The sequence below is a fragment of the Moschus berezovskii genome, chromosome 1, assembly GCF_049115385.1.
Source record: "Moschus berezovskii isolate FMDL1 chromosome 1, NW_MosBer_1.0, whole genome shotgun sequence".
NCBI lineage: Eukaryota > Metazoa > Chordata > Mammalia > Artiodactyla > Moschidae > Moschus > Moschus berezovskii.
This window is the reverse complement of record NC_142460.1, coordinates 114,217,784-114,233,695: the sequence shown is the minus strand read 5'-3', so window position 1 is coordinate 114,233,695 and position 15,912 is coordinate 114,217,784. Positions and strand designations below refer to the sequence as shown.

Sequence of the window (15,912 nt, the reverse complement as noted above, 5' to 3'; positions counted from 1 at the left end):
AGTCCATAGGGAAAAAATGTTTCTTATAGAAAATGCTTTTCCTATTAAAAAAGGTTAGAGACCTCTGTCTTAAAGTATTTATGTGTATATGCATATTTGACAGCTAATTATATACCCAATCACTTTCTGCTTTTTCCATGACTAGATGAGCAAAAATATATAATTAAGAAAATAGTGAATACTGTATGATTTAATTATTAGCTCTTAAAATGTACTATTGTAAACTACTGTATCTTAGATTATTTCAGTATAGTTCACGGAGTATTTTTGTAACAATTGGGTTGAGGAGGAATTTAGAAAACTATTAGTTTTCCCGTTCTGTCTACTCTTATCAAACCTACTTTTTGTGAAAATGGAAGAGTTTTTTCTTTTAGATGAAACCAATTTGTGCACTAAATATATTCCTTAATGAAAATGAGTGAGGAAAGCACTTGTTGACAGGTCATAATGCCCTTTCTAATTTTGTTTTGCTCAGGATCCCCTTGAAATGCAGAGTTATAATTAAAAGGATTAGGCTATTCTGGTCAGATGGAATTTATAGTGATAGAGTTATTAGATATTTGGCTCAATACTGATTTTAATCCTTGAAGAGAATTATGACATTCTACTAAATAGGTTCTTTAAAAAATGTACCATCTCTCCTGTGAAGAATCTTCATCTCAGGCTATCATGGAAATACTATAGATTTTACAATCAAAGAAATCAGAGTTCAAATCTTCTGTACAATAGAACATGTGATCTTAGGCAAGAGTAATTTCTCCAAGGCTTGATTCCTCCTAAAAGTGTACTAATGTCCATGTTATGAGGTTCTCATGAGAATTAAATGGACTGACTTATAGACATTGTCAGTGTGGTAGTATGTTAATAGAAACTGTTTTTCTTTTTATAGCTCTTGTGTAATAATGAACATTTTAAATAACAACATTATGTGTAAGGCAGAGTACTTAAGCTTAAAGTTCATCATTTCTATTAAAATATTTATTTTTAAATTAATTGTCTTTTTACCTCTTATACAGAGGTATAACTGAATTTTCAACATAAACTAAGAATAATATTGATGTGCTGGATATATAAGCCTTTGCAGACTTTCATCTGATAGTGTTGGAAGAAGAAAAAATATTTTTAAGGCATGAAGTAATACAATTTTTAGGGTGTTCCTGTAGAACTGACACTGTGATAATTACTCATTACATATTTGTGTAGGAAAAGGAAGAAAATAACAGAAGGGCTTCTTAGTGGTAACTTAATAGGATCAGTGGTCTTCAGTTTTTGGAATTTGGGTTTAGCAGAGAAGTGAAATAACTAATCTACTGAATCATTTTATGCTAGTTTATAGGTGAAATGCATCAGGTTTTATTTCAGGTAGTGTGTACAGGGCCACAATTGTATTATGCCCTATTTTGTTCAGAATAAAGAGCCACTTTGTTCAAAATGTAACTCAACACTCCAAAGGAAAGGGCTGGTTTTATTAAACACTGAAGTGATTTATCCATGTCTGTTCTCTAATTCAAAGTCTATAAAACTAAATGCTGTCCTAGAGCAAATATTCCATCCTGTATTCTGAAGTTGAATCTCATACTATATAAACCATATAAGGATATTTTTCCCTTAAACTTTTACATTTTTGAGGGATATGAACATGCTTTAAAATATTGTGTTGTATATTGTATGGATATACAATAAGGAGTATACTTATTTAAAATGCATTTTAAATATTGTATTTAAATATTTAAATACTGCCCTTACTACCATTATTTAAAATATGTTTATGACCCTTGAGTACTCAGGTATGACTTGAGTACTAAATAGAGATTGCTTTAAATACAAAATACAAAGTATTATGCAAGGTAATGATTTTAAGTAGGACATGTTTATTTTTGAACATGTAACTGATAAAGTGGAATCTGTCACTTTTATTTATCTTAAATATATATATATATATATTTTTTTTTTTTTTTTAATTTCAGGATTTCAGGAAGGTTCTGCAGAGAAATGTTGTGGCTTACATTAGTCTCCACAGTCCTGTAAAGGGTAACTCAAGTCTCCACTCTGTTGCTTCACCATCTCTTCAGCAACTGGTAGCTGAGGTAAGATGAACCACTTTCATAAAATGATTTTGTAAAACTGCCTTTTTCTCCATAATCTGGCATTTCTTAATATTTTTATTTTTTTAAATATATATGAAACTATCCATAAGTGTTTTAAGGAATGACTTATTCCTGAATTTTTATTGTTGTCTCTTCAACCAATGTCCTATGTTCTGAAATTCTTTATTTACTACACTTTTATGGTTATAGTTATAGGTGTGAATTATACATCTATAGAGAATGTATATAAAAATGTAAATTTATTTCTAAAAAATTGAATTTAGTGCTTAAGTTCCCAATTCTGCCAATTTTGGCATGTTGTGATAAACTTGGTTACTTGGGGATTTCTTCTCCAGTTATGTTTTGAGTAAATGTGGGTTCTCTTCTATCTTTTCAACCATGGGGTAAGCCTCCTCATAGCAGGACCCGTGTCTTATTCCTAGAATATAATGAGAACTTGATTCAAGATACTTGGAAATTATTGTTTGAAAAAAATTTATGAAAAAAGAAAGCATGTTTTTTCCTAAAAGTACCTTGAAAAAAATTCATGCAGTTGGTGATAATGTCTTACTATAGTTATCTATTTTTTTAAAATTTAGTTACTTCTCATCTGTTTCAAATAAATTTTTGGAACATATTTCCTCTTTTATGGGTAGAGTTCACACTTTTGTTTCTGTACTCTTTCTATGACTTTCACCCAGATGACATGTGTTATGTCTAGAAGTGAAAGCAATCATGGCACTACTCTAGGGTGGTTTCCTCCCAATTCCAAGGGCTAATGATATATATTAGAAAATGACCTTTTAGATGCCCACAGAGTTTGCAGTATCACAGACACTGAATTAGAAAAAGAGAGAATGAACAGTGCTTTGAATTAGCTATAATTCTTGTTTGAGATGTAATGGAAACTAACATTTTATAACTTTCATAAAGTATTTTCTAATTTAATAGGCTTAATTGACATTTCCATATGTAGTACAATAATGAAGAGATTATGAAAGATGAAATAGATAAATCTGTACATTTAAGATCAGCTAACCTCAATGTGTGTGTCCTAAATCATATCCAGATCTGTAAGTGAGTCTCTCCTGCTCTTTTACTGCTTGGAATTCTCTGACTTTCTTAAACGCCTGGGAAAAAAGGCACAAGAGGAGAGTCAGTTGTAGATGTCTCTCTTAGGAAGTTAAGATATTCCTGAGTAAGTGGGTTAACAGGAAGAAGAAATTATGAATTCAAATATCCAGTTAGTTTAAAAATGATGTCTTTTCCTTCTCTTGTATTACAATTTTCCTATTTAAGAATCTTGAAAGATACGTAATCACTGACATTAATATACAAAAACGAATAAACTGTTAAGGACTTTATAGTCCTTAGAACTATCTACCTATACTAATATTAACTCTTAAAAAAAAGTCTGCAAATATAATACTATTTAAAATGTCTTTGTGCATCTTAGAGGACTGTAAAATAGTTTAAAATCTAACCTAAAAGTCTGAGAATATGGCATGGTTTCCAATAATGACAGATGTACATCCTTATTTGTTGGTAGAGAAAACATTTTGTTCTTTATTTGAAAATAATTATATTAATACTAAATCGACGAAGAATTGATGTTTTTCAACTGTGGTGTTGGAGAAGACTCTTGAGAGTCCCTTGTACCGCAAGGAGATCCAACCAGTCCATTCTAAGGGATATCGATCCTGGGTGTTCATTGGAGGGACTGATGCTAAAGCTGAAATGCAATACTTTGGCCACCTCATGCAAAGAGTTGACTCACTGGAAAAGACTCTGATGCTGGGAAGGGTTGGGGGCGGGAGGAGAAGGGGACGACCGAGAATGAGATGGCTGGATGGCATCACCGACTCTGTGGACATGAGTTTGAGTGAACTCCGGGAGTTGGTGATGTACAGGGAGGCCTGGTGTGCTGTGATTCATGGGGTCGCAGAGAGTCGGACACGACTGAGCGACTGAACTGAACTGAAATGAACTGAACTGAAGAATGAACTGGAATCTGTAATGAAAGAAAATTTCTTTCAGTTGAGATTGTGTCTGTCTTTGTGTGTGTTCTATAGAACAATTTGGAAGGATAGGATTACCACAAGTTCAGACAAACCATGGCATAATCTAAAATAGTGGGGTTAATTTACCTATATATATTTATGTTATTAATACAGAACAAATATATGATAATGCAAGGCATATTTGTATACAGAATTTTAATGTCATATTTTTCCTTAAGATATATAAGTGCCCTTAAAAATATAAAAGTCAAGAGAACCAAAGGAAACAAACCTCAATAATGTGTATGATTTAGTTAATATACTACTGCTGCTGCTGCTGCTAAGTCGCTTCGGTCATGTCCGACTCTGTGCGACCCCATAGACGGCAGCCCACCAGGCTCCACTGTCCCTGGGATTAATATAACACTAGTGGAGAAGGAAATGGCAACCCACTCCAGTGTTCTTGCCTGGAGAATCCCAGGGACGGGGGAGCCTGGTGGGCTTCCGTCTGTGGGGTCACACAGAGTCGGACACGACTGAAGTGACTTAGCAGTAGCAGTGGCATATAAAACAAATATTTAAAATGTTCCTTTCAAAGAAGAACTTAATTATAACATCAGGACATAATGTAACTTCACTTACAAAGACAAAAATGTTTTATCAGTCTTTAGTATCTTTATATTTCATCAGTTTATTTAAATCCTTACAATATACAAATGTCATGTCCCATATAATCCAATATAACTGCACCTCCCCCCCCAAAAAAATTAAGCAAACAGAACATATTCAGAATGATTCAACATGGAACAATATTTTCTATAAAGAAAGCATGCTGACTAAATTGAAGATGACAAAAGATTTATTGAATTAAGTACTATTGTATAGTAAGTAGAAATTCCAGAAGACCTTGCTAAGTTCATGTGGTGGACATCAATCTGTTAGGTGGAATTTTTAAATAATTAATGTACAGTACTGAATTTATTTTAAAAATAGACACAATATAGGCTATTTTATTGAATTAGAACCTTGATGGATACCAAAAATATGAAAAGATTTTCCTAAATCAAACATCTTAGACAGCTTAAACTTCATTAATAATGTGTTATTTCAATCAAGAAATATGGTAGACTTCACTATACGTGATCCATAAGACAGTTTAGTAAGGATTTTTGTTTGTTTGTTTTTATTTAAGACTTACTAGGTAAAATGAGAAACCTGTATGCAGGTCAGGAAGCAACGGTTAGATCTGGACATGAAACAACAGACTGGTTCCAAATAGGAAAAGGAGTACGTCAAGGCTGTATATTGTCACCCTGCTTATTTAACTTATATGCAGAGTACATCATGAGGAACACAGGGCTGGAAGAAGCACAAGCTGGAATCAAGATTGCCGGGAGAAATATCAATAACCTCAGATATGCAGATGACACCACCCTTATGGCAGGAAGTGAAGAGGAACTAAAAAGCCTCTTGATGAAAGTGAAAGAGGAGAGTGAAAAGGTTGGCTTGAAGCTCAACATTTAGAAAACAAAGATCATGGCATCTGGTCCCATCACTTCATGGGAAATAGATGGGGAAACAGTGGAAACAGTGTCAGACTTTATTTTTTAGGCTCCAAAATCACTGCAGATGCTGACTGCAGCCATGAAATTAAAAGACGCTTACTCCTTGGAAGGAAAGTTATGACCAACCTAGATAGCATATTAAAAAGCAGAGACATTACTTTGCCAACCAAGGTCCGTCTAGTCTAGTCAAGGCTATGGTTTTTCCCGTGGTCATGTATGGATGTGAGAGTTGGACTGTGAAGAAAGCTGATTGCCGAAGAATTGATACTTTTGAACTGTGGTGTTGGAGAAGACTCTTGAGAGTCCCTTGTACCGCAAGGAGATCCAACCAGTTCATTCTAAAGGAAATCAATCCTGGCTGTTAATTGGAAGGACTGATATTAAAGCTGAAACTCCAATACTTTGGCCACCTCATGCGATGAGTTGACTTGCTGGAAAAGACTCTGATGCTGGGAGGGATTGGGGGCTGGAGGAGAAGGGGACAACAGAGAGAGATGGCTGGATGGCATCACCGACTCGATGGAGGTGAGTTTGAGTGAACTCCGGGAGTTGGTGATGGACAGGGAGGCCTGGCGTGCTGTGATTCATGGGGTCGCAAAGAGTCGGACACGACTGAGTGACTGAACTGACTGAAGTGAGGTAAAATGAGGTATAATTTACCCTTATAATATTCTCTCTTCTTGTGTACAGCTTGATGCCTCTTGACAAATATATATATTTATTTAAGCACCACAACAGTCAAGCTATACAATATTCCTTTTACTCACAAAATTCCCATCAAATCCCTTTGTAGTCAGTCTCCTCCCTTCATTTCCAGTTCCTGGTAAACACTGATCTGAGTCCTGCCCTTGTAATGTTGTCTTTCAAAATACCATAAAAAATGAAATCATCCAGTTTGCAGCCATTCGTGTGTTGTGTCTTTTCCATAGCATAGTGATTTTTAAGATCTACCCATGTTGTTACGTGTGCCAGTAGTTCTACAACATCTTGCTGGACCACTAAGGAAACAGTGAGTCATGACTAGGATGAGTGCAGTACCTTTGGACTCTGGTTTGGTGTTCTAACTTTGGTTTAAGAAGATAAACTATTTCCCTGGGTTTAGCCCAATAAAGTTGAACTAAATCATCCTAAGTGAAAGGAATGATTCTATCCTAAGTGATGGAATCTTTCAAAGATTCAGAAATCTTTAATAAATCTTAATTCACTGCGGTGTTTAAAGATTTTTCCTGGGATTATTGAAAACTTGATTTTAAAAAAATTGCCCAAAGAAAATGAAGAAGTTGATAGCTACCAAAGTTGGGTAATTGGAACATAAGAGTTCATTGTACTGCTCTGCTCTCTCTTCTTTTGGGTTTATTTGGAAATTTTCATTATAACTTGAAAAAATAATCTCAAAGTACTTAATATTTCTAAATTATAATGCTGATAACTAACAAATTATTTTGTCTCTGAAAGTAGCAATACTCTGCCAATGACTTACACATCAAGTGGTAATAAGGAGCAATAGCCAAGGATTTTATATGGTCAACTTTTTCTGGAACTTTTGTAACTATTTAAATATGCATTTCTGTTCTTTTGTGTAATAAATATTTTTATAAAAAAAATAATTAGCTCACTTAAAATTAGCTTATAAGTGTGAGAATTTAGAAACAAAAAACTACAAAATAAATATTAATATTTCTTTAAATTTCCCATTTAAAATGAATATATATATATTTTAAAATGATAAATTACCTGTCCTTTGTGAAAATATTCATTTCATATTAATATTTTACTGAATATTGACATTTTATTCTGAAAAATATAGGGAAATAATTTTAAAATATTTTCCTGTAATAGTAATGCTAAAGTGTGCATTTTAGACATCACAAAAGTATGTCAGTCATATGAAACAAAGGATTTTTGATAAAAATCTAGTAAAATAGTCACAAATTAACTTTTAGTTAAAAAAAAAAAGTCTCATCTGCATGGTACCTTAAAGGATTCAGATGTGAATCTCCTAACTTTGACTCTCTGGTTGGTGGTCATTTGGATTTATATGATTGTTTCCAGTTTTCAGCTATAATGAGTTAGTTGTTATTATTATTCTCATGGGTTGGTAGAATGTGTGCACTCCTTTTTCTTGAATATTTATGTAGAAGTGGAATTGCTAAGTCACCAGGTTGCCTTGTGTTTAACTTTAGTTGACACTGCCCAAGAGGTTTTCTAAAGGATTTAAACCAATGACACCTCCACCAGCATGAATGTTTGAATGGAGCAGTTGCTCCATGTCATCCCCAACATTTGGTTCTATCATTCTCGTGAATGTATAGTGGTATATTTGGAGGTTTTAATTTTAATTTCTCTGATGATTACTAATACTGAACACCTTCTCACATACTCTTTTTCTTATCAGTTTGTCAGTTCTTTCCGTATTCTCGATACAAGTCTTTTGTTGCTTATATATTGTGAACTATCCTCCCAGTCTGTGGTGTGACTTTTCACTCTTTTATTGATCAATTTATTAATTTTTTACCAGTTTCTCTTTGTATTCTTTTATACAGCATTTATTGTTCCTGTATCTTATTGTGTAAAACTGGTGAACTTAGCTTAAATATAGTATTGATGCATTCGAGAACTTTATAACACACCATGTTGTCCACAAACATTTGAGTCTTTATTGCATATATGTTTTTCATTCTCCTGGCAACTATAGAATGTTCTGTGGAGATAAGTGAAGTCCCCATACCCAGGTCCCCTGAATAAATAGGGAATAAAATATCCTTTGCAAGATACATTTTCTTAGAAAAAAGCTATTTCTTGAAAAATAAAATAAGTCAACTGACCCCTTAAATATTTAGTAAAGGATATAAGGTCATTGACTTTTTATTAATGATAAGCAGTTGCCTTCATGCAAAATAGGTTATGGAACTGAAGATAAGATTTCTTACCAAATAGTAGTTTTAAATATTAGGATGCAGCACAAGCATGTGCTCGCTCTCCATACATATTGCTATTTCACCTTTGTTTTTTGAAATAATCTTTCATAGATCACAGAAAGTATTGATTTTGCCTTTAGAAAAGCAGAATTTGTTTATCCATGTATTAGTCAGTGTTCTGCAACTCTCTAGTAAATAGTGTTGAAACTTCTAAGAAGTTATTTTGAGGAAGCCTGAAGCATCCATACATATGAAAATAGTCAATCTAGATATGTTCTGCTTAAATGTTGCTTTTGAAGTATCTGCCAGAAGCTTGCAAACCTAATCAAAACTAAACAATTGCATCAATATTGTAACTGTCCACAGAATAGACAGTGTTTTTTTAAAAAGCCTGAAAAAGTAGCAAAGCTTTATTTGTTGTAGGATGTGTTTTTTAATATCTTATTTTTTATATACGAAAAACTGCGCACCAGAAAATATAGCACATACATTTAATTTCAACTAAATTCATTAGAGGATTGAGCCCAGAATCAAACCACACTATGATTTCATTTTGGATACCCCCAGTCTGTTTCAGAGTTCTACAATGTGATAAATATTTATAGAGAACCCAACTGCATACAATTGCTTCAATTCCTCTTCAATTGTAGGGCACATCATAAGTAGAAGAAGTGCCTCTCTTGCCCAGGAGTTTATGATTTTACCATGTAAGACATGTATGACTAACTGAAATATAGGGGTGATTGCAATATGTGTATACTGGAGTACACAGGAAACAAATCATTGATTTAATTAAAAATTATGCATTAAATAACAATGGCACAAAGTTTGAATGTACTCAGTATCTGTCTTTTCAGATCTCTGAATTTTGATCATGGAAACAAACTCTTTTATTGAACTACCAGTGCTTCTTTTCAGATCACACAAACTGATGTTCTTTCCTATTTTCACCATTAAATCAAGTGTAATATTGTTATGCTTCTGCTCTTTTCGTCTTGTATTGAGGGGCACTGGACTGCCACAGTTATGTCTGCCATGGTACTTGTGCGGTTGTTACTGTCTGCTGCAGTGCTGGTTTGCCTTCTGCCTGACCATGCCCCTATTCTATAAAATATAAAACAATGCACAAGAGATATGTTAGCCTCAGAAGCTTATTGGTTCAATTCTTGAGTTAAGAGGAGCCTGATTTTCAGTAACAGAGTTATTGATGAACAGTTTTTATCTTGATTATTAGCATATACATGCTAGAATTAAAAATAAAATAAAACCCTAGTTTTCTAGGACAGTCATAACAAAATACCATAGTTTGGGTACCTTAAAAAACAGAAATGTATTTTCTCACAGTTCTGAAAGTTGGAAGTCCAAGATAAGCTGCAGGTAGCATAGATTCTCCTCAAGCCTGTTTGCTTGATTTGCAGCCAGTCACCTACTCACTGTGTCCTCAAATGGCCTTTTTGTCAGAATGTAACCATTCCTGGTATATCTTTCTCCTTTTATAAAAACAATTGTCCTATTGAATTAGGGCATCCACCTTATGATCTCGTTTAACCTTAATTAACTTCTTGGGTTCAGATGTGGGAAACCTGAGTTTGATACCTGGATTGGGAAGATCCCCTCGAGAAGGGCATGGCTACCCACTCTAGTATTCTTGCCGGGAAAATTCCCCAGACAGAGGAGCCTGGCAGGCTACTATCTGTGGTGTCGTAAAGAGCTGGACATGACTGAGCGGCTAACATTTTCACTTTCAATTACCTTCTTGAAGGCCTTGTCTCCAGTTACAGTCACACTGGAGATTAGATTTCAAACTCAGTTTGGATAGGACATAATTTAGTCCATATTACTGACCAAAATGCACAGCGGTTGAGTACAAACGATAGGGCGGTAGAATTGAAATAGCTATCTTTGTCTCTCTGTTGTTGATAATTGTGATGGACAGTACTGAAACAAAGCTTACTTTCTATTCTTCCTTCTTTAAAATATGAGTAAAATTGACTCTGAAATATTCTTGTACTGACTTGTCTTTTATGACACATGGTGTAATTTTTATCTTTTATTTTTTAAGGAGAGATTCTTTGCACTCTCTGTTCACTATGAGTTCCAACTCTTTTTTTTAGTGGATTCTACTTAATTTATCTTCCTTTCTGCAGTTTTGGCTACAAGTAGTCTACTTAAGTGAACATAAAGACCAATAAACTGATTTAAAACCCTTTCTTCCACTAATTTACCACTTCAATAAAGTCTCACATTTAAAATTGTGATTCTATTGGCAGGTTTATCTATCTCCTAGGTTTACAAGGTTTACTTTGTGTTAACACCAAACAATTCCTCCACTTTATTACTGTTTTACAAGGTTTTCTGTTCAGGATAGGCTGACAATTTGTAAATCCCTTTTTATTTAAATCTAGATATCAAGGGAAGTCTTACTGAGATTCTGGCTAAAACCCTGAATTTCAGAAGCAGTTGATTTAAATACGTGAACTATATAGCCAAAGACCAGTGCAAACAAATTGAGGTATTAAGAAATTTAGATTGAACATATTTCTACAATCAGAATGAACATCACATTTTTAAAATGGCTAGAGCTGACTTACTTATTGTCTGTGACTTTTTGGACACTAGACTTCTCTACAGGACTCAAAGGAAAGGCCATTTTACTGAGGAACTATGCGTAGTCATTTAGTTGTATCTGAGTCAGCGACACCATGGACTGCAGCCTGCCAGGCTCCTCTGTCCATGGGGATTCTCCAGGCAAGAATATTGGAGTCGGTTGCCATGTCCTCCTCCAGGGGATCTTCCCAACCCAGGGATCAAATCCAGGTCTCCTGCATTGCAGGCAGATTACTGAGGAGAGGCATTAGTAAATCATCATTGTTGACAAGTTACATAAAATTGTTTCACTTACACGGCATCTTTAATGCAGAGCTATACATGTTAGTATTAAAAAAAAATAAAATTTACTCTGCTGAATTATTTTTTCCCATCTGATATTTAATCTGTTTTAAATACCTACCACTTTTGCCATCAGTTAATAATCTGTATAGAAACCACAATAATAATGCTTTACCATTCTGACAATGACATTTTATGTAGAGTATTTATGAGTAATGAAAGTAGTTTAAAAAAACATGGGTTTATTGCTTTTTTTTTAAATCACCTTTCAAATATAAGTACTGGGGTAATTGTATAATCTATTGGCATATGCTTACCTTTGATAAATTGAGTAAGTTATGACTTTTTTGATTTGTTATTTCTCTTCCTCTTTAATTACATGTCGTTCAGATATGCAGCATTATAATTCAACGTTTGTATGTACTACATAGTGATCACCACTGCAATTACGGTTGTCATCTTTTCACATACAGTTGACCCCCTAACTCATTTCACTCACCTGCCAACTTCTTTCCCCTCTGGTAACCACTAATCTGATCCATGTATCTGTGCGTTTCTTTTAATTTTATTTTTTCACTGGTTTTGTTCTTCTAGATTCAACATATGAATGAAATCATATGGTATTTATCTTTCTCTGACTTATCTCACTTAGTGTAATACCTTCAAGTTTCATCCATGTTGTCACAAATGTCATGACTTTTTTGTGGTTGAGTAATATTCCATTGTGTGTGTATGTTGCTGCTACTGCTAAGTTGCTTCAGTAGTGTCCGACTCTGTGAGACCCCATAGACAGCAGCCCACCAGGCTCCGCCGTCCCTGGGATTCTCCAGGCAAGAACACTGGAGTGTTACCAAGTCCAAATTCATACTGGTTGCTGCATGACTGGCAAATACATTGAGAGATAAGTTGTTGGGGCAAGGTATACAAATTTTATTTGAAAAGTCAGTGGACTGAGAAGATGGTGTACTAGTGTCCCAAAGAACCAACTTTTTCAAGTTAGAATTTAGGCTTATTTATGCTAAAATGATGCTGATTGCAGCCAGGAAATTAAAAGACGCTTACTCCTTGGAAGGAAAGTTATGACCAACCTAGACAGCATATTAAAAAGCAGAGACATTACTTTGCCAACCAAGGTCTGTCTAGTCAAGGCTATGGTTTTTTCCGTGGTTATGTATGGATGTGAGAGTTGGACTGTGAAGAAAGCTGATCACCAAAGAATTGATGCTTTTGAACTGTGATGTTGGAGAAGACTCTTGAGAGTTCCTTGGACTGCAAGGAGATCCAACCAGTCCATTCTAAAGGAGATCAATCCTGGGTGTTCATTGGAAGGACTGATGCTAAAGCTAATGCCTCTACTCCAATACTTTGGCCACTTCATGAGACGAGTTGACTCAATGGAAAAGACTCTGATGCTGGGAGGGATTGGGGGTGGGAGGAGATGGGGACGACAGAGAATGAGATGGCTGGATGGCATCACCGACTCGATGGACATGAGTTTGAGTGAACTCCGGGAGTTGGTGATGAACAGGGAGGCCTGGCGTGCTGTGATTCATGGGGTCACAAAGAGTCGGACATGACTGAGCGATTGAACTGAACTGAACTGATGCTAAAAGGGCGGAGAAGGCAATGGCAACCCACTCCAGTACTCTTGCCTGGAAAATCTCATGGACGGAGGAGCCTGGTAGGCTGCAGTCCATGGGGTCACGAAGAGTTGGACACGACTGAAGTGACTTAGCAGCAGCAGCAGCATGCTAAAAGGGAAGGGAATATTCAAATGCAAACTCTTTTGTTCTTGCAGCTCTGTATGTGGGTCTGATCACAATGTTGCTATAAGCTTTCAATAATATAATTGTTATTTTCTATTCTGGATATTTTATATCTCTATAAGAATGGAAAAGAGTTATACTTTTAAAGGTCAGAGCAATGAGAATGGGCCATGATGTGTTATTTCAGGCTATAGGCAACATTCTTTTACAAAGATGCAGACAAGCATGACTAAACACAGGCAACAGAGTACAAGGGTTAGCGCTAAAGGATCCGATATGAAGTCAGGTTTGTCCTTCTTTATTATATATACATCACATCTTCTTTATCCATTCATCCATCAGTGGAGTCTAGGTTGTTTACGTATCTTCACTTCTTGTTTCTCTTTTTCAAGTGGCATGTTAAGCAATTTTGTATTCTATTGACAAAATATTGTTGATATGTTTGGACATTGTTTTGTGTAGTTCTTTAACAAAGTCATTTGTTTCCGTACATTAAATACAAATTATCTGAAAGAGAAATCTAAAGAGTAATGCCATTTAAGATAGCATTGAAAACAGTAAAGTACTTAGGAAAAAATTTAACCGAACAGGGGAAAGACCTGTACACTGAAAACTATAGCAGCTTGATGAAAAAAGGTAGAAGAATACATGACTAAATAGAAAGATATTCAATGTTCTTGAATTGGAAGAATTAGTATTTTTAAAATGCCCATACTACCTAAAATGATCCACAGAGTTAATGAAATCTCTATCAAAATTCAAGTAGCATTTTTCCTAGGGGAGAAAAACAAAACAAAAACTACTGTACATTTGTATGAAACTACAAAAGGTATCACAGTGCCTAATTTCAAGCCATATTATAAAGCTATAATAATCAAAATGGTATGGTACTTGCATAGAAACAGGCCCATACTCTAGTAGAACAGAATAGAGTCCAGATGTAAACCTATTTATTCCTGGTAACCTAACTTTTGATTGGAGAAGGCAATGGCAACCCACTCCAGTACTCTTGCCTGGAAAATCCCATGGACGGAGTAGGCTGGGAAGCTGCAGTCCATGAGGTCGCTAAGAGTCGGACACGACTGAGTGACTTCACTTTCACTTTCAATTTTCACTTTCATGCATTGGAGAAGGAAATGGCAACCCACTCCAGTGTTCTTGCCTGGAGAATCCCAGGGACGGGGGAGCCTGGTGGGCTGCCATCTATGGGGTCGCACAGAGTCGGACACTACTGACGTGACTTAGCAGCAGCAGCAGCAACTTTTGATAAGGGTGCCAAGAACATGTAATGAAGAAAGAACAGTCTCTTAAATAAATGATGTTGGGAAATTTGGATATTCAAATACAAAAACATGAAGTTGGACCCCTATCTTACACTTCTCATAAAAATTAACTCAAGACAGATCAAAGACTTAAATGTGAGACCTGAAACCATAAAAATCCTGAAAGAAAATATAGGTGAAAATATTCTTGACATTAATCTTGGCAATAATTTCTTGGATAAGATATATAAATCACAGGCAACATCAACTAATATCAAGTAAATGCAAACTGAAACTACAGTATCTCCTCACACTTGTTAGGACTGCTATTATAAAAAAAAAAAAGATAGTGGGCAACAAATATTGGTGAGAATGTGGGAAGAAAGGAAACTCTTATATGCTAGTGGTGGAAGTAAAATTGTATAGCCATTATGGAAAATAGTAATTAACTACCTCAAAAATTAAAAATTGAACTACCGTGTGATCTAGTGATCCCATTCCTGGATGTTCAATAAATGAAATCAGTATCTCTGAGAGAAATCTGCACTCCTGCATTCATAAACACTATTTGCAGTAGCCAAGATATGAAAACAACTTCAATGTTCATCATCAGGTGAATGGATTTAAAAAATGTACGTATTGTAATTGATTAAAAAATGTGCTGTATCAATACATAAAATGGGATATGATTCAGCCATACAAGAAGAAAGAAATCCTTTCATTTGCAAAAACAGCATCAATCTGGAGGGCATTTTGCTAAGTAACTAAGCCAGAAAGAGAAAGACAAATATTCTTTGGTATCACTTACATGAGAAATCTTTTGGAAAAAAAAGAGAGAGAGAGTTCATAAAAATAGAAGAATAAAATGGTGGCTGTCAGGATCTAAGAGAGAAGGAAGTGAGTTTGTTTCAGTCAAAGCCACAGATTTTTCAAATAAATTCTGAGGATCTAATATACAGGATGGTTCTTATAGTAATACAGTATTGTGTGCTTAAAATTTTTTAGAGTATTTAAGTATTCTCATCACACACATCAAAGTTATCTATATTAACTATGTAAGATGATAGATGTGTTAGTTAATTATCTCAATCTTGGAAATCATTCTACAATGTGTATATACACATCACATCCTCAATTTGTACATTTTAAAATATATAATTTAAAAATTTGAAAGAAAAAAGTCTAAAATGAATAAATAAGCTCTTGGTAAAAGTAACAAATGTTTTGACTGAAAAAATGGTTCTTTGAAACAAGGAAACTGATATAATAAAATGTTGAATAAATACTTAAACAAATAGTGTATAAATGAATTTTGTTTTGAACTAATATTTTCCAGTGTGTGTTTTATTTTTGAGCCTTTTCTTGTGAAAATGGCCACAGGTGCTGCTTTAAGCAAACTTTATATGCACCTAAAAGTTGGAATTT

The 15,912-nt window shown here is 34.7% G+C and overlaps 1 protein-coding gene across 4 annotated transcripts in view; it reads left to right on the top strand.

Annotated features, from left to right (window-relative positions):
- Positions 1 to 15,912, top strand: part of NAALADL2 (N-acetylated alpha-linked acidic dipeptidase like 2) — a 1,658,577-nt gene that overhangs the window by 1,190,421 nt on the left and 452,244 nt on the right. For all 4 annotated transcript variants that reach the window (XM_088839027.1, XM_088839030.1, XM_088839024.1 and 1 more), the window contains one exon: positions 1,968 to 2,087. In XM_088839027.1, coding sequence (XP_088695153.1) covers positions 1,968 to 2,087 — 120 coding nt within the window. The remainder of the gene's footprint in view (positions 1 to 1,967; positions 2,088 to 15,912) is intronic.